The 19,452-nt window shown below is 42.1% G+C and overlaps 1 protein-coding gene across 1 annotated transcript in view; it reads right to left on the bottom strand.

The window, feature by feature from the left end:
* Positions 1-410: 410 nt before the first annotated feature.
* Positions 411-19,452, bottom strand: part of nkain4 (sodium/potassium transporting ATPase interacting 4) — a 46,473-nt gene continuing 27,431 nt past the window's right edge. Inside the window, exons 5-7 of the mRNA XM_078255214.1 lie at positions 11,909-11,969; positions 3,089-3,173; positions 411-2,287 (exon numbers count right to left, since the gene is read on the bottom strand). Of these exons, the coding sequence (XP_078111340.1) occupies positions 2,278-2,287; positions 3,089-3,173; positions 11,909-11,969 (156 nt within the window). The 3' untranslated portion in view covers positions 411-2,277. The remainder of the gene's footprint in view (positions 2,288-3,088; positions 3,174-11,908; positions 11,970-19,452) is intronic.

The following is a 19,452-nucleotide window of genomic DNA, read 5'->3' as shown; positions in this document are numbered from 1 at the left end:
CTGACAAAATGAGTGAAAACAACAGAATGAACCTTTGTTCACAACTCTTTTGATTCCCCAAAATAGCTAAGCAGACAGTTTCAAACTTAGCACAAGAAACGTAGTAGTCAGACAAATAGCATAATGAAAATGTGCTGGATTCAAATGTAGTGGGCAAAAAATTATCTTGACCTAAATTATAAAGAAAAGGACGGAGTGCAGGGTTCGAAATAAGGCGGAGCTACAGGGAGCTTTGCTCCCCTGAAAATGACATAAGCTCCCCCCCTGCCCTATATCTTAGGGTTCCTGAAATAAATAATAGGAAAAGTAATGTTGCTGAAACGCTGATACTTCTTAAATAAATCATGCAGAGGTGAAAAGTGTGTGCGGGAATTTACTTTTTTCTTTGGAATATGTTTTCCGTAAGACTGTGGGCATGTTCATAATTGTCATGGGATGCAACTTTTGTCTGGTCTGTTTAACAAACCATTGCCTGTGACTGTGCGTTGGCATTTTTATTGTTGCTTGGCGGATTAAAAGAAAACAAACATTGCACTATTTTTCTGTTTCTTTGTTGTCCCAGGAAAAATATTCTCTGAAGGAATGGAAATGTATTGATAGTGTATTTTTGCATGTGTACAGTACCCTCCCACCCCCGAAAATAGGGCTCCCCGAAAGCCACAGTGTAACTCAAACACTGACCGAGAGTAACACTGAAACGCGCCTACTCCTCCTACATGACAATTACCAAGTTAAAACATAATATTTTAAGATTTACTGCAAAAAATAGTTTTAAGACAAACATGGAGATTTATGGACCCTGTAGCAGAAACTCAGTAGCCTTGCAACTTGTACATGAACACTTTAAACACCAGAGAGCAGTAGTGATTCACACAACCAGTAAGGCAACAGGGGCTCTGACTTTAGTACTTAGTACTTTTTAACATTAGGTGCTACCAATCAGTATAGGAGACATGACCTACGTGTGTGTACTTGCCTAAATAAAACTGTGTGATGTTGCTCGGTCAGATAAAAAATAAATCTGAGTAAGAAATGACTCAACAGAAGCTTTCAGTTGCTGTTTAACCAGCTCGTATACAGCCAGAATACATCAGTTTTCCTATTTTGTCATTTATTTATGTTATACACATAATTACAATACAAACCTTGTAAAAAAACATGCTATAAAACAATCACAACTGAGACGATCACCATTGAGAATCTACACTGGTGAAGTGACAGGAGACAACGCTGTGCTTCACTCAGGTACAGGCCGCTACTTCTACATTGAAGACCATAGTCATACAACTCATTGCTGTTGTATGCAATGTGAATAGGGAAACATTCTATTGTTTTCTTGAAGTTAAAAATCAGTGTCAGTAGTTAGAGGAGAAGAACTGATGTGTAAACAAAGCTTTCAGCCAGTCTTCTAGCACCTGACACATTAGAAATACTTACTTGGCTGTTGGTGAAAATAGTGATAACAATAAGACTCCAGAAATAAAAGTAAGACTTGCCGTTCCTTGTTTGAACACCTCTTACACTCAACGCTCTTTTCCATTCTTGATAGTTCGCATTACAAACTCTAAATCTAAAATTCTTCCCCCCTCGTTTCATTATTTACATTTTCTATTTTTGACAGATGCCCCTGTAGGTTTGGTGCTTTTGTTTCCTTCCCTCCCTCTACCTCTCAACTCCCCTGCCTCTTCCTGGTTTGCTTGTGTATTTATGCACACAGATCCTGGCCTAAAGTAAACAGGCAATGAGCGCACAATAACTCATTCCACGGGCTCCACTGTAATTCAGCCCTCCGGCCAAGATTTGAGCCAAACCAGCAATAATATGCTAAATCACTGAGTCCTCTAAGACACAGTACCACAGACTGGGAATGCTGGGCAGTCCCTGATTACATACATAATGTATTTATATGCTGTATTCTATACAGTTTTGGGGAGTATTAAACAAGAATGGGCAGGTCGTCACAGCAATAGGACCTCAGCAGAGAACTCAATACAAAGAAAATGACTGATACTTCCCTAAACACACAATATGAGGCTTTGTTGCACTGTAATCCCCCCCTTTTCCCAGAACCCGTCATCCCTCCCTGGAAAACAATGGACCCTAACTGAGTGTTGGCTTTTCTGGGCAGTACACCAGTAAATGACATGTTTAAAGTACTGAAATCGAGAAGGGGAGGAATGTCTGGCGTGCCCCATTGAACTGGATGTTTGTGTCACAACAGCCATTTTGTCGCCGTGGGAATTTGCTGTGTCAACTCCCCGCTGGACGCTCTCTTATTTACGTAGACCTACAGAAACATGGAAAGAAAGGGAAGGGAATTAACAGTTGTTGGGCAACACACACACACACACACACACACACACACACACACACACACACACACACACACACACACACACACACACACACACACACACACACACACACACACACACACACACACACACACACACACACATTCCTGGATGAATTCCTCCTGGATATAACTCCCAGTAGATTGGGGGAGACGAAAACTTCCTCCTTCCTATTAGAGACGGAGCTGATTAAGCTGTCAAGAAGCTAATAAAATATTAATTTCATGTCGGCAGAGAATTATTACATGACTTCCCAGACTTATTGTTATTAAGTTCTCTGCACAACCTAATTGATTAATCCAATTTTAGACAGACATTTGTGTGTTTTTCTCTGTGTTCTTCTATCAGTAACTGCCTGCGGCCTGGGGACACGTGTGTACCACCATGTGTACCGTACACATACACACAACGGTGTCATGAAAGGCCTTCAAATTCCCTACAGCCCTCTGATAGGATGTAGTATGTTTCAGAAAGACGTTTACCCCCCAGACATGACTCAAAGCTCCAGATACTGAGCAAGCAACTGTCTGCACAATCACTACTAGTCAGTGTTATTTTGATGAACATGAACATTTTGGGGAAAATCAACGGATGTACTGTAACCTTGACGAGAAAACAATAACATGCAGGCAACAAATAGGTACAACCCAAATTGTATGGGCCCACAACGGATAATGTGAATATTTACATGCATATACACATATGGTGGCATGACACATTTACTATATACTTACAGGTACATGGGCTTTAAGAGGAGATGAGATGGTTTCTCATTGACATGGTAGAGTGGGAATGGGTCAAATCCACCAATAAAATCAACTGAAAACAAAGGATTAAACACATAAATTGTGGAGTAAATTAAAAGACCGACAATAACAAAATAACATACCGTAATGTAAATGAAATGACATGCATGATCAAAAACAAACACACAGCTGAATGAGAAATGAAATGGAAACTAAAGACACAGTGGGAACAGATGTAATGCAGGGATGTTGGTAACGGTAGGCAGCTTTCCAAGAACAGTACAAGTCTTTTTTTAGTTTTAATAAATAAAAGTCCATCCAAAAACAAATAAAACAACATATCTGCTTCAACTTTTTGTTTAAATCTGTGTGTCTGCCTGGGTCTCTACAGTCGAAGCTTGAAAACAGGTGAAAGCTGGCCAGCTGTCAAAGTAGCCCAAGCCTTTTTATCGCTCAGAAACAGAGGTGACCTTCAGCCACCGACCAAATGCTCAACCCTTTCTGTTTATTTTTCTTACTTAAGAAAACTTAAGAGTTCAGACTCGAGGCGGTGTGCAGATGAGCAAACCAGTGTTATGTCGCTTGAGAAAGAAAGAGGGACATGCTGGTAACCAAAGTGCTGTGTATTTTTTTGCACAGACGCAGAGAGATATTTTTGAGATGAAGGGAAAGGCTTGCGGCTGTAGAGGGGACACAAAGGCTGAGAGGGGGAGTGAAGAGAGAAAGAGGGGGGGAGGACGGTGGTGCTTCATGCTTGTCGGCCTGACTGACAGGGGGGCCAAAGAGATTAGGTTGTAGGAGCGCATGTGAAAGAGGCCAGCATGTCCAGGAGCTAGGAACACCATGAGGGGAGGAAAAGTAAAAAACTGAGATTGAACCTGACTCAGTGGAAAAAGACACCAAACAAACAGCGGATCCTAGTTCAAGAGGATAACCAAAAAACTAAAAAAAAGGGCTGATCTGTTACTTTCTGGGAAACAACAGCTGTGAGGGGGAAAATAGACACAGGCGAACCATGGAAACTACTGTAAGGCCAAATCAGTTCCATCCTGATAAGAGGAGGCAGGGGTGGTCTGCGGAATACTGATAGGTAGGCAGGATGAGTGCAGAGAGCCACAGGGTGCAATGAGGGCTGTCCCTTTCCTTTGACCCCGGCCTGGTTTTCTGGGATTCTGTGTTTCATCTGCAAACCAGATAGACACACCCCACCCACACAGACACACACACACACACACACACACACACACACACACACACACACACACACACACACACACACACAAAGACCCGCTTTCCCTGCTCTTTTCTGTACCACTGATTTTCTCATTATAAGCAGGTGGGGACCCATTCCCTGCCATGATAAGCTGTGCTGAGGAATACGGTTAGATGATAATGATGGTTGCCATTTTTAGACACACAAGCAGCTTGAGGGATGGCGGTGTCTGTCGGTCGGTGCATCCGCCAGTGTGTCAATCCAATACTTTGGTTCAGAGTAAGTATCATGACAACTATTGGATGGATGGCTGTGAAATTCGGCAGATATTCAAGTTCTCCAGAGGATGGATTCTAATGACTTGGGACTTTTCATCTTGCACAACAAACAATTACAATTTCATAATTAGCATGGGACATCACTGCGTACGCACCATCTTAAAGCTCTGAATCTGAGCCTCACCAGGTGCCACCACCTGCTCTTACTCTAATGAAGACAGCCTATATGTCAAAACATTAGTCGTTGCACCTTACTTAAAAGCATCATCTATAACCCTGTGCTCCATCCCTCCTACATCCTTTGTAGTGTATTTCAGCCCGTTAATTGCTGTTGAACCTTTTTCCCATTAATTATACCTTGAGGTGGATCTTCTATACAGCTCACTGACCTTCGAAGGTCTAAAAATCTGTGGATGTTTATTAACAGGCATTTTGAAAACACTACCATATGTTAGGTGAAATCTCACAATAATGTGCTCCACCTTTAGGTGATGTTTGAGACTTGCTGAAGCAATCTTTATGCTTGCTCTGTAAACAGCAAACAACACTTTGAAAATGCCTTTTAAAAGCTTTCGATGGAATGGTGGAAAGCTGCATTATAATGGTTTGGCATTTCCGTGTGGATGGCAAAGATTTAAATAATGATTTTAAACTTTTTTCTGTGGGTAGTGGACTTGGAAACAGATCACTGGCACTGTAATACTGAAACGAGTGAGCTCAGTTTCTTCCAGGCAGAGGGAGCAAGCTGATTTTCACTTGTGTGGACACCAGCAAGAAATGAAAGGTATGTAGGTCAATAGTTAAGGCATTTATGCGGTGCCCCTAAACAAGCAGGAAGTAATGTAAGACATTTATGTCTCAGTTCAAGTGGAAACTGGTTGAAATCAGAGGACCTATGCTGAACCAAGCGAGACAGTCAATCACACTACTGCTGCATCTCCCACCGTGTGTGTGTGTGTGGCTGTGTGTGTGTGGAAGGGCTGGCCGACTGTGAAATTAAACAAAGGCATGAAGGGAAAAAGACCAGGAGGGAAAAACAGGGTTGGTGAGAATAAAAGAGCGTTGGTGAGCAGGATCAAGAGAGAAAAACAAGGCGAGACAAAGACAGAGAGATAAAGGGCAGACAGATAGTTCGAGACTTTAGAGCTTGTCTGTAACGCTGGAAGAGGTGAGTTACAAGACACAGTTGTGATCTCTCTCTCTCTCTCTCTCTCTCTCTCTCTCTCTCTCACACACACACTCCTCATAGTTGGCTCCATTCTGCAGTACTGCATCTCTGTCCTCACACACCATTACACAGCCATCACTGCTACCAAAACCACAAGACTGGTTCGTTTCATGCTTTGTTATTTCGCATATGAAAACTTCAGGTATGTTTGATTAAGAGTGTATTTAAAGTTAATCATCCATGCAGAGGAGAACGGTTCCAGGCAAAGACAGACCAGGAGAGCCTCTGGATTATGTTTAAATTAAAATGAAACTCAGGTGACAACCTTAATGTGACAAATACAGTAAAAGATGCTGCCACTGTGTTTATTTTTTGTGCTCAATCATTGACTGGGTGTCTGTTAAACCCTCATTATTTGTGTCTTGTTTGCTGCAACTGCCTAATTTCGCATTTGTCACAATGTCCAGTACGCTTTCACTCTTTTCAAAGATGTATCTTCATGCATGCACTGACCCAGCCATAATGCCCATCATCCATACAACTTAATTTATGAAATAAAGATACAACGTTTAAAAGGTGTTTCTATCTGTGTCTGTGTATAACTGAACATACAGTAGCTCTAAAAACTATAAATGGGCAACAAAAAGGAGGAAAGCACTTGGACATGATGGTGAAAACAAGATAGTACATATAGATCAAATATACTGTAACACAAAGCAAGTGCCAATACTGTAACACAACAAGGAAAACTGAACACATTATGTTTGCTATATTTTCAACTCTACCCAATCAAAATGCAGTTTAAAGGCTCTGCCCACCCACACAAGTGTTTTCAATTACTCTGCCGGATAAGATAAAGGTGTAAATTGTCATGCCATAACAAGTTCAACAAAACTAATAATAGTGTCAATCAAACATAGTGTGTGCGCGTCCTAATCAGGCAACATAGTGAAAACGCCTGTGTAAGTGAATTACTGGTGTGAAGAGGCTTTTACAACAAACAAACAATTAATGTCATATGTGAAAGAAAAACATGTATCACACTCCAATGGTATGTTATTTCACGCAAGAAAGTGAGTACCAACAACTATTTTAATGCAGATATTTGTTTGCAGTAGTATCAACTTACTCAAATTACCTTCTTGCGGTGTTAAGTGTCTGCCAGTCAAGTTGCAGTTTACATCCATGTCTAGACTCATAATATATGTATATAAAATGTTGTCATAATTAGCATATTCATTCTTGAGTTATGGATCACAGTGAACTTGACCTTCGACCCCCAAAATCTAATCAGTTGATCATTGAGTCCAAGTGGATGTTTGTGCTAAATTTTAAGAAATTCCCTCCAGGCGTTCCTGAGATGTCACGTTCACGAAAATGGGATGGATGAAAAACATAAGGCCGGCTGCACACGTTTCTGTTGTGTGTCAGTTGCGTGGCGGCTGCGTGGATTTTTGATGTCTTTGCACACCAGAAACGTGTCTGACACGGCGCTGCTGCCAGCCTTGTCGGTACACAATTGTTTGTCCCATTGATAAAATGAAATACCACGTTAAACATAAATATATATTTATATATATTAGATTTGATTACAGCAAAGACAAGGTCGGCAGTATTGACGGCAAAATAGGCTACAGAATATTTCGTTCTGTATTGACAGGTGCAATATTTGAAAATCGATAATTATTTATTATTTTTTTTAATTACATTTATATCTGCATTTATGTCAAAACCTAGAGACTTTCAAACATTAAAATGTCATTTATTAAATGTTTTCGTGTCAAAATGACATATAAACATCTTTTCCTATTCTATTTTGCCTGGGAAACGCTTCCAACATGCTTGCGTGTCACGAGAAAAATAGGCGTCGGTCCTATTTCTAGCATGCACGCGTTTTCGTTGCGGCTCGAGCCGCGCCTGAAACGTGCGTGTCATGCAGGCAGTGTGCAAGCTCTAACCTGTTAACATGGGAGCCAAAATAAAAACGGACACGCCATGCAGCTGACACGCTCACGCCACACAGCCAGTGTGTAGCCGGCCTAATGCCTCTGGCCATGGCTGTCACTCGAGCAGAGGCATAAAAACGAATACAGGGCTTTTTTTACAGCTGATATTTCATAGTTCCATTCAAGTGTCCCAGTAAGTCATGACAGTGTGACAGTGAGTCAACATGAACAATACCAGAACCCTGAAACTGAAGCCGCTATATGGAATTCAGCCATCATTCATTCTGCTATGTATACCTGTGCTTTTACCTACGTGTGTATTAAAAAAAAATGTATTCACAATCTTTGAACGTTCTTTATGTTTGACGTCATTTTAGAATAACATTTTGAAGTGATAAAAACATGGTGAGACTTTTTTTTACCTTTTCACTCTTTTTACAACCTGAGGATATGCTGCCACCTACACATCCATCCACCCCTCCAGTGTCTCTGTCTGCTATGGAGGATTTTCTGGGGATGTGACTCAGCACAGAGGGCGGCAGCATAATTAGCAGACATGCTAAAGCGAGCTTATCCCAGTGCTAGGCTTCTAACTCCATGACCTACTTTACAAAGAGGATTTTCCCCACCACTCATTCTGTCGGTGTGTCTGCTCACCACCGATAACTCTGTAACAAATTCACACACACAATTACACACAAACACCAACGCGGCAACACTTAGTCACGCACAGTCAGCTAAACACACACACAAATACAAGTGGTGTATAGGTACGTGTACACACACACACATTCACACACATACACACACACACACACACACAGTATGAGTAATAAAGCATGAAAGCCATGTCAAACCCTGAGCTGATAGTATATGATGCTTGTTATTCTGCCCATTGTGCTTTCTTGGCTTCTTGAGTGTGTGTGTGTGTGTGTGTGTGTGTGTGTGTGTGTGTGTGTGTGTGTGTGTGTGTGTGTGTGTGTGTGTGTGTGTATGTGTATGTGTATGTGTATGTGTGTGTGTGTGTGTGCGCGCGCGCACGGGTGTGTTTCATTTCGCTATTCTTTACGCAAGCCTGAGCACTTAAATCTAACTCACCCGTCTCCCTGGAGAGTGAGAGAGTGCTCGGCATGAGAGGAATTCCTGTTTTATCTCCTTATTCTTGAAAAGCTCATCTTGTCTTGTGTTGTTTGTTCCTGCATATTGCCTCATCTCCTTTTCCCCTCTTTGGCTTAATGAGGCTGATAAAACGAGGGACCAGAGAACTCTAACTTTTTACAAGCACACCTTATTAAAGCTCGAAAGCCAGAGATGGGAAAAGAGACAGAGAGGAAAGGGAGACAGCAAAGATTTCTTAAGCTGCAGACACACAGACCAGACGGCCGACCCTCGGCAGAAAAGGCAGTTGGACTGATCAGTGTCCCCGAGTTGGTCAAAAAAGTGCCTCGGAACACACCAAAGCGACGTGATACGTCTCCATAACAGCAGGCAGCGCTAATCAGTATCGTCGCCCAAAAATGAAAACTGGCAGCTGATTGGACGAACGCGTCACGTGGGTCTGGTTTCTCCGGAAATTCAAAGACAGATTGTCATGGCGGCTTGTTCAGAATACGATCTCATATTCTACTAAAATAGTTCACCGAAATGTGTTTCTGAAAACATTTTAAGCGAGAAATAGGCCATGCAGTTGCTGAATCGGTCTTCATTTCAGATCGACAAAGGTCAGTTTAAAAGATTTTGAGAGACTCTAGTCACGCACATTCTGCTCCCCGTTTCTGGGTTAGCACTCTACCAGTCAGATGGGTCATTTGAGTCCGACTGCCGGCAGTGCCCGTCCCGCCGATTATACATGTCAAATCGGCCAAAATGAAGGCCGACAGCCCCTCGGACGGTCGGCAGCACGGAACACACCGAACAGACTCAAGTCACTGACCTCGCCAGACTGTCCAACGGCCGATTATCGGCTTAGTATGTCAGCGCCTTTAAACACACTAAAATTGGATTCTCAAACATGATTATTTCAACTGCGAAGAAACTGAAACAGGAATAAAACAAACAAGGGGGATGTAAAGAGAAGGACAAGTTCTGAGTAGGAGGAGAGGTGCTGAGGCAGCCAGGGAGCTCAATGCTGAAACTTGCTTTAATCTACACATCAAATGAGAGGGGGGGGGGAAATGAGAGCTGCAGAGTGCCTTAGCTGGTTTCTGTGTTGCGACGAGTGTGAGTCTGTGCACCTGTGTCTGCAGGAACAAATTTGTGTGCGCGTGTGTGTGTGTGTGTGTGTGTGTGTGTGTGTGTGTGTGTGTGTGTGTGTGTGTGTGTGTGTGTAGGCAAAGGGTTGATCACAATAACAAAGAGCTAGCAGTTGGAAGCGATGCAGCAGCGTTTTACTCCAGCACAGCCTGGATCAGAGAAGAACCGCCAGATAATTAAATAAAATCCCACCATGTTCTATTTTCACCCAAGGCTTTTTTAACCAACCTTTCCTAATTGCTCTGTTGTTATTTTTAACTCTGTTTTTTTTAAATGTGGATGACTGTCCGCTATGAGTTTAAACAAACACAATCTGTGCAAACAGTCCATACAGGGGATGAACGAAGCTCAAATGTCACAGAAAACAAAAGGGAAAGTCTTTATTTTGTATTACAGTTGTCTCAACTCCTGCTGAAATGGTATTACCCTCCAGGGATTACTTAGGGGTGACCGGTGATTAAGTGGTACTGCCCAGAGCTGGGGGTGGTGATGCCACTCACAGCCAGTGAATCTCTGGTATGTGACCACCAAAGAACTGCTTGGACGTCTATACCACTCGTCTACAGGAACACACACGGAAACCACATCACAAGTCCCCCAAATTACAAGTCTACTGTTTAAGATGTAATTAGTGCATGTAGTGCTTTGTCTATTAAGCTGTCTTTAAATCAAATTAGAGAGTTTGGGGATTGACATGATTACAGCCAGGCTCCAGATACTTCGTAATTAGTATTCTAACAAGCACATAGAGTATGTATGAATATGTGCCTGAGAAACTCCATTTAATCTTAGCTAATCCTCACAGAGAGTTAATACATTCAACTATTTGGTTTCAAAGCACTGAGTTAGAGGGAAAAGGGAAAATATGTAAAGGCAGATTCTCAAGCATGTGGACAACGCTATGCGTCCTGGAGATTTACTGCAGTGCTAATCAGATATTTACGACTGCCACTAACCCTTAGATCAAATGTTTGCCCTCTGATTGGCTAACCTCCAGCAGGACCTCTGACCTGCTGCCTATGAGGTCACAGCAGCTGGGTCATTTATCACATGTGTTCGTCTCTGGTTTCTCCTTCTTCTCTGATGACTCATTTCACGATCCCCCGTCGTCTTTTTCCCACACCCTTTTCTCACTCTCTGTCTGCTTTATGCATGACAGGATTAGAATGAAGGTCAACTCTCATCCTCATTTGACTCCATGTTTAAGTTTTAATGCAGACCAACATACGCCGACACAGGCGGGAGCGAGAGTACTGATATACTGAGCCACTTTAGAGGAAGGATGTACATGTTTGACTAGCTGCGAGAGAGACAGGCACGAGGAGAGAAGGTGTGTTCGTGTGTGTGTTTGTGAACAAGAGAGTGGGGGAGGTGCAAAAACACCCACCCTAGCCAGGCAACAGACAGCTGGAGCGACAAACAAGGGGACACATGGAGAGAAGAAAGTGAGAAAAGTGAAAGCCAGAGTACATTAAAGGAGGTTTACAACAACAGTGAGGACCACACAGACCGACAAGGAGGAGAGTTGAGGCGAGGAGTGGACACGTGAAAGAGAAAGGAAAGAATGGGTGAAGGAGGTGTGGAGAGGAAACACATGGCTCCTTCGGTTCTGGAGGGAGGGAGACAGAGAGAGAGGGCCCAGCTGGCGTGGGGGAGGAGAGGGGATGGAGACAGGGGAGAGCTGGAGCGGTGATAGTGTGGGGTGGAATAGAAAGAGAGGGAGATGAAGAAAGATGTAGCCCTGTTCTCCTCAACTCGGGTGTTTTCCATTTCATCTGTGTGAGAGGGTCTGAGAGTGATTCATTTACTGTTGCAATGAACTGTTTCAAGAAGGATGTTGTGTGTGTGTGTGTGTGTGTGTGTGTGTGTGTGTGTGTGTGTGTGTGTGTGTGTGTGTGTGTGTGTGTGCGTGTGGGGGCGGGGGTCTAAGGGTGACGTTAAGTGACTTACAGCTGTCCTCCTCCTCAGTGATAGCGCTGACAACATAACAGGCGTACACGAAGCCCAGGAGCTGTGAACACACAAGCAAACAAGAGAGGTTAGACTCTGCAGAACTGGCAGTGTGCAGTTAATAAACAGCTGTGTGTTTGCTTTGATTGACAAAATGATAATACAGAACATCTGGAGAAGAGCGAGTTTTGTGGGGATGCAGACTCGATTTTGAAAGATGGTGGCTGTGTCCTCAGGACACTGTGCAAAGAACAACACTTGAGCTGAAACGATTCATTGATTATTATTTGATTGATTTGATTAATTGCAATTTAATGTAATAATCAAGTACTTCCTACACAGCTTTACAGCTTTACAGTTCCAGTATTTTAAATGTGAAGGTTTGCTTTTCTCTGTTTTATAACATTGTTTAGTGAATATGTTTAGGTTAGTCAGATAAAACAAGCAACATGAAGACTCCATGAATCACCTTGGGTTCTGGAATTTTTGTCACTATTTTCAGACGTTTTAGAAAAATTGTTTAGTCTGTATCATCAAAAAATGTATCAACAGATTAATTAAAAATGAAAACTAGTGACCATCTTGCGATGGGATCACACCAGCCGCGACACCAAATCTAGCCAGGGTCTGACGTGGGGGGGGGGCCATGGCCCCTTCCCTAATATCTACCCCCCTACTTCCTGCACCCTTGCTCGGACCACACCCATTTTCCAACTTGGCCTTCATTTTGATCTCAACCTGTAAAGTTTCGTGACTGTATCTTGCACAGTTGAAACACTGACAAAATCTGGCCGCAAACAGAAAAAAAAATCTAAAATCAGAGTAAATATCAGACTATACATACAATATCAGACTATACATACATAAGGTGTCCAGAAACAAGGGAGCTGAATGTGGAAATACACAACTGTTTGCTAAAAAGTTTGCCAACTTTAAAGGTGATAATATATATCAGTGTGGTGTTCAAAGCTCCACTCTACTTTATACCAGTGTTGGCAAAGCTTACGACAGTTGACAAGGGCTTCTAGAGTGTACATACAGTAGTACCTCATATGCACAAACACCAGAAAACAACAAAGCGAGCGCACAAAGTGACTGTACGCCAACGCATGTGCGGGCAAACAGTGCTGAGAATAGCCTGTGGAACTGGCAGATGGCTATCATCGACTCAGAAACAGACACCAAGACAGGCAGACACTCAGAGACAGTCTCTCTCCACCCGGCCTTCCATCGTTTGGCACTCTGCCATGCCAATTAAAACAGCGTTGGGCACGCTGCCCTCTTCGCACACTGGGTACACAAACACAAAACCCAAGGGGGGACCGACTGTCTGGTGGTGGCTATTTATGTAACATTCATTCAACCTATAACTTAACTTGGCTGTGTAATTACAAGAGAAACAAAGATGGCGTGTAGTTTGCAGGTCTTTCATCTCTACCATTTGGGTTTTGTTCCTGTTTTTCATGTGAACAATATATTTGGCCTTTATTGAAGCTCATCCAGATGTAGATTAAATGTTTTATTGATGAATGAAACACAGGTGTAGTGTCTGGTAGAAAAGGGAATAGGTCCGTCTCTGTATGGGGTGGATAAGATACACAACTCTTTTCTCTGCTTCTCTCTCACTCCGTTTTTTCTCTCTAGTATCTAATTGCTGGTCTCACCCCATCCATTACAGTGGTGGTGAAATGGAGGTGAATTAGCATATGTATAAAGCCAGTGTCAAACACAAGATGGCGTTAACAGCAGGGGCACACCATGTTTCAGACTGCATTATGTCTGTGTGTTTGTCCTGTAAAAGTGTGCGCCAAGTGTGTGCTCGTGTGAGTTAATATCTATGCATGAGTGCACATTTGTTTAATTTTCATAAAGGGCTCTGGTCTCTGATGTGGTCTGAGATCCAGCAAATCCAATATGTCACAGCAGAGGAGGCTTGAGACTGAGAGAAGTGCAGAGTGTTTGTGTAGCCTACAGATGGGTGACAAATTAAAAGAAAAACCAACATTAAGACTGTATCCACACTACTACATCTTCATTTTAAACTGGCTAAAAAACTAAAACTAAAAGAATCTCCGTTGGACGTTTGAATTGTCGCAAAACAATCAAATAATCGCTTGCACACGTCGGCAGTAGCATTATAAAATTTTGAATAGCATTCACAACAAGGTCAGAAATGGCTGTAATTCATTATCCATGTTGAATCAACCACCATAAGTCAAGGCTGATGTTTTCTTCTGGAAAAAAGGGTCACATGATAGTGGCGTGACGAATCAGGGAAGGACATGTTGTGACTGATAACACCCAATCAGGGAGCGAATGTGGGAGTCTGCGTCAACGTTTCCAAGGGTCTCTATTTCTGCCCGTTCAGGCTACTACATAACCCTGACGTTTCCAAACTAAAACAGGGTCAGCAGCGTTTCCAAACGTCTAGGGCTCTGAAAGTGTAGTGTACGTAGCACACGTAGCAAAAGATATACGTTTTAAAACGATAACGTAGTTGTGTAGACATAGCCTTAGCGTGTTTGTCTACTGACGAGCTGCCAGAACAGCTTCAATGTGCCTAATCAAGTCTCTGGAACTGGACTTCCGGTTATGGCAGCGCAGTGAGCAGACGTGGATTCTCGTGCTCTGTATCTCTAAAACAAATACTACTTAAATAATCCCAATTGGAGTAAAAACATCACAACTTGAAACAATAGTTGTAATACAAGTCTTTGGAACTGTCTACTGGATGGACGAACATCATTATTCCAAAAGATATCCTCTCAATTGTCGTGGTGGTGAACACTGTATTAGGCCATGTTCAGACCAATAAAAACAACACTGTGAAAAAAACAGCGGCCCCTCATTCATTTCAATGAGACCACTGTGTAGCGGAAGTGCACGTGAAGAGGAGTCCGGGACAAAAAACATAGGATCGTCAAAAAAAGATGAACCCATCTGAATTTTTGCCGTGACAAAATGTGCAACATGTCATATGGCAACACACTATGTTGTTTTGATAAGAGAAACTAGTCAAAAGTGTAAGGGAATTTCCTGGAATATGTCTAATGTTGCAAATCCCATTTTGCAAACTTACTACAGCTACAAGCCTCACTGCACACTCATAAATAGCAGTTGTGAGTTGACAAACCCAACACGACAGAAATTTCATAAAATAGCTTTAATCAGTGAATGCTAAACATGGGAGTGAGCCTGTCTGGTCAGTAAGGTGAAATCAGCACAGTTTCTTACTCCTCGACTGATAACTGCTGACAGCAAGAAAGTCTGGACGCTGCATGGAGAATGCACTAGAATATATCTGCTCATGTCTGTGTCTTCTAGTTTTCTTTTCTATGGCTACGGTACATTAAGTGTGATGTACAGCGAGGTAATAAGATCAGAAGTGAAGTGAACACTCAGTGTGCCTTTTTGCTGGAGGCATTGCTGTCCTTAGCTAATATAGGTCACTGTCCTAAATAACAAGTGACAATTCCACTTATATATCCCTGCATATTAAATAATCACCCCCGCCCTTCTTCGTCTTTGACTTCCCACTGTCATTTCTGGAGTTCAGGGATCATTTTAGAGATTGATGTCAAATTAATTAAGCTCATAAAGCCCCCACATGTCCTCTGAGGTTTGATGTCTGTCTGGCTGTGAGGATGTGCCAAACTAAAGCCAACTCATTTAGCTGCCAATCATTGTTTTGTGTTTTCTCCTTGCACTCTGCACTGTTTGCTTTAAGTTAGTCACTTTTTGAATACAGGTCTCCATCCACATCACTGTCACTCTACAATCTGCAAATCTGTTATCTTCTCTCTCCACACCTCTTTCTGTGTCCTTGTGTTATTGTTGCTCTAACAGTAAGTGGCACCCTCTTCTCTGTCTCCTCTGTAGGATTTTTGAGCACTGAACAGTTATCTGGACAACTGACAGAAGGAAGAAAGAAGGCAGAAAACCGTGCATGAAAAGTGCAGCACTAGATATGGATAAACATCAAAAGCAAAGCTGTCCTCCAGTGGGCCTTCATTTACGATTTACTATGTTGCAGAGGAAACTAAAGGAGGTATTTGTGATAGTTCAGCATTATCTGTTTTTCCTCTCTCAGATAATGAGGGCCAAAAGAAGTTCAAGGCTCAAAAATGCATGGGTCTGTGCGTGAAAGGAAGGCCAGTTGCTGAGCTAGAAAGGAGGGTTACTTGTATTTGCATAGGCTAATGAAGGTCAGGTGTATACTGAATGTGCCAGTACAGCAAGACACATGACCACCTTCAACCATGCACACACTCACTTATAAACATCAGTCTACGAGACATGAATCCGTTTCATGATTAGAAGCTTGAAGACTTCTCAGTTACAATAACAACAAATCAGTGTTACCGTCAACTACATGGATATGTGTCATTTCCACAACAAATGAGTCCTGCTCAATGCAAAGGTCTAAACAACTACATCCTATAGGCCTTTTCAATCTTTCCATTTAAAATTGTATCAGTGAAGTCCTGAATGATAACTTGATTCATTGATAGCTCAGAAAATGTATCAACAATTTTGGTAATAGATTGATCGTCTAAGTCAATTATCGAGCATCAAAACTGCGAGTCTACAGTTCTCTGAGCCTGTACTTGAGCACAGCGGTACTTTGAGCTAAATGCTAACGTCTGCTGGCTGCATGCTAACATGCTCCCAATGACAATGCTAACATTCTGATGTTTAGCAGATATAATGTTTACCATCTTAGTTAGCTTGTTGGACAAATTCAAATTTGACCTGATGATTGCGCTAGAAACCACAAATATGAACCTCGTGGTGGCACTAGTGGAAAAGTCAGAGGATCAGCAAAGAAATCATCTGGGATTCGTGACTGCATAAAAAAATCTGTGCCAATTCATCTGTGCCAATATCATGTTGTGATATTTCACAAGATAAGTGGACATTTTTACTTGCTTGTAGTGTTAAAAGAAAAGTCAGTAGGATTCATCCACTGAGGACCAGAACTGTCTGTACAAAATTTCATGGCAATCCATTTTACACTTATAGATATTTCCGTCTGGACCAAAGTGGTGGACCAAAAAAGCTATCATGGCCAAAAATGCCAATGCCGTTTTATATAATTATAACTTAAATCTCTTTCGTTTTTTCCTGGTTGGTTGGACCAAAAAAAGCAATTGGGCTCTGAAGAATTTTGATGGCAATTTTTTGAAGAAATCTTACTGGCGAGGTGTTGAAAAAACAATTAACAAATAAATCAATAATGACAATAATTGTTGGTTTCAGCCCTATATCTGTCTGTTTTCTGAGTTCATATACATTTAGAGATGCCCTGTGGAAAAGCCTGTGCACGTGTGTGCAGTGACGGATATCCAAGTCGATCTACAAGCTAATTAACACACTATTGATTGTGGCTCAGTGACAGGAGAAAATTTACCTGGTGCACCATAATGAAAGGAATTCGTAGGTAAAAATATTTCACATGGGAGAGAGGAGGAGGGGCAGAAAGAAAGAGGGAGACAGTGGTGGTGCAGATGTCTTGTGGGTTAATTACACAGGACTTTCTGCCTGACAATAAGGTACAGGCTTCTCTGCAGAAAATTAGATGTGTGTGTGTGGGCAGCTGCATGTTTAATGACAAAACATGATGAGATAGGGACTGCAGAGGCCACATCCACCTGTTCTTTTCTACCAGCCCCTTCTCTCTCACACACACACACACACACACACACACACACACACACACACACACACACACACACACACACACACACACACACACACACACACACACACACACAGATCTATGCAGCTTACAGGGTCACATGGGGTTGTTAAGTGTCTGCAGTGCTGATTTGCATCTTACGCGTCAAATAACTGCAAATAACAGCATGGTGATGTCAAAAAACAACAACATACAGACACAAGAGGCTACCCATGCATAAATAAAAGCTGTATGAAGAAAGAAAACACAGCTTGTTTGTCACTTGCAGCCCCATACAGAAGATTTTAGATAAGGTCTGACTGAGTGAAGAGGAAAAAAATGGGGCTCTCTGGACCAAGAAACAAATGGACAGAAGGCGAATCAGGCAGGTAAATAAAACAAGTACACACTCAACAAGCAAAAAGGAAAGCAAACATGCTGCGAGAGAAGGTTTACTTCTTCAATGTTGCTTGCTTTTCACTTTTTAAGTTAATTTCCATCTTCTTCTTGCCTACTCTCAGAAGTTTAAAAAGACCAAATATTAGAGTAAAATTATTCGGAGGAAAACCATTTCCCTGCAAAGCAGATTAACAATTAAAGATCTTGGCGGAGACAGCCTTTGAAGTATAATGGCGGGCAGTCATATTTTTACTATGTACTGCAAGTAGCCCGACACAATGTTCAGTAACCCGCTGTAGACTAATTCTCTCCTCTGGTCTTTGGGTCTTTCCCTTCCCCTCCCTGGTTTTGGCAGCAGCCAGCAGACCTAATAACTGCTCACTACTGCATTATCAGTCCTTTAATCCTAGGATCTTTATAATCCTTTGAAGCAGATACTGTAAAACTTGCAGAGCAGTTACAATGCATATGTCAGCGCTGACATATTGCAGAGGTGCTTAATAGGAGTGTGCAAAAAAATCGATTCACATTCGAATCACGATTCATGCTCTACCGATTCAATTTTTTAAATTTTTTTTTATTGTATTATTATTGTGTCTACTGCAATCACATGGGAAAAGTAACTACATTTACATACTGTGAATCGTTTTTTGTTTTTTTTATTGAGAATCGTTTTTGAATCGAAAATCGATTTTGAATTGAATCGTGACATTTTCTGAATCGTGCACCCCTAGTGCTTAATGCTATTATTATACTAGACAACGCATGGCCATTTCCTGATTCTGGATAAATTTGTGCACTTTAAATAGAAACACATCAAAGATCCCTCCAGTTGGCTCCCCATGCAGCATACACTCACAAAAATTCCCCACAGTGGTGATGGTTGGAGAGTTTGAAAACACAACATGGACTAATGGACTTATCAAAGTGAGCCCTAACCTTTTAGATGAGTGAGGGGGTGGGCTGAGTGAATCTGAACAGCCACAAAACACACACCGGACCCTATCGGCAAGCCCAGCCCCGAGCCGTTATCACAAGGTCTGCCCAGGCCTGCTGAGAGGACCCCTCTAATTAAATAAGGGCCCTTATTCGTCCCCCACACTACCCTAAAAAAACTCACTTTAACGCACTTTAACATAGACTATAGATTGACATGGCAAGCTCCAGAGAAAACGAGAGAATGAGCAAAAGTGACAGTGAGTGAGCAATGCAGGGAGAGAGAGAAGCATTGTCATTTTTGTCATTGAAGTTGTTGGGAGTTTGATTGACATGAAAGTCAAACAGTGTGAGATCTGGGCAGGAAAAGGAGACAGGAAGACATGAAGAAAAATAGATGAAATAGGAGGAAATGAGCAATGGAGCAAGAGAATGACGCAGGCTGCCGTCCCACCCATTATCAACTTCCACACAATCCTCCCAATGCATGTTCCCAGGGAATAGAGGCAACAGAAGAAAGCATTGACTGTGG

This window comes from Sander vitreus, chromosome 7 (assembly GCF_031162955.1).
Source record: "Sander vitreus isolate 19-12246 chromosome 7, sanVit1, whole genome shotgun sequence".
Lineage (NCBI taxonomy): Eukaryota > Metazoa > Chordata > Actinopteri > Perciformes > Percidae > Sander > Sander vitreus.
This window is presented reverse-complemented; position numbering and strand designations above follow the sequence as displayed.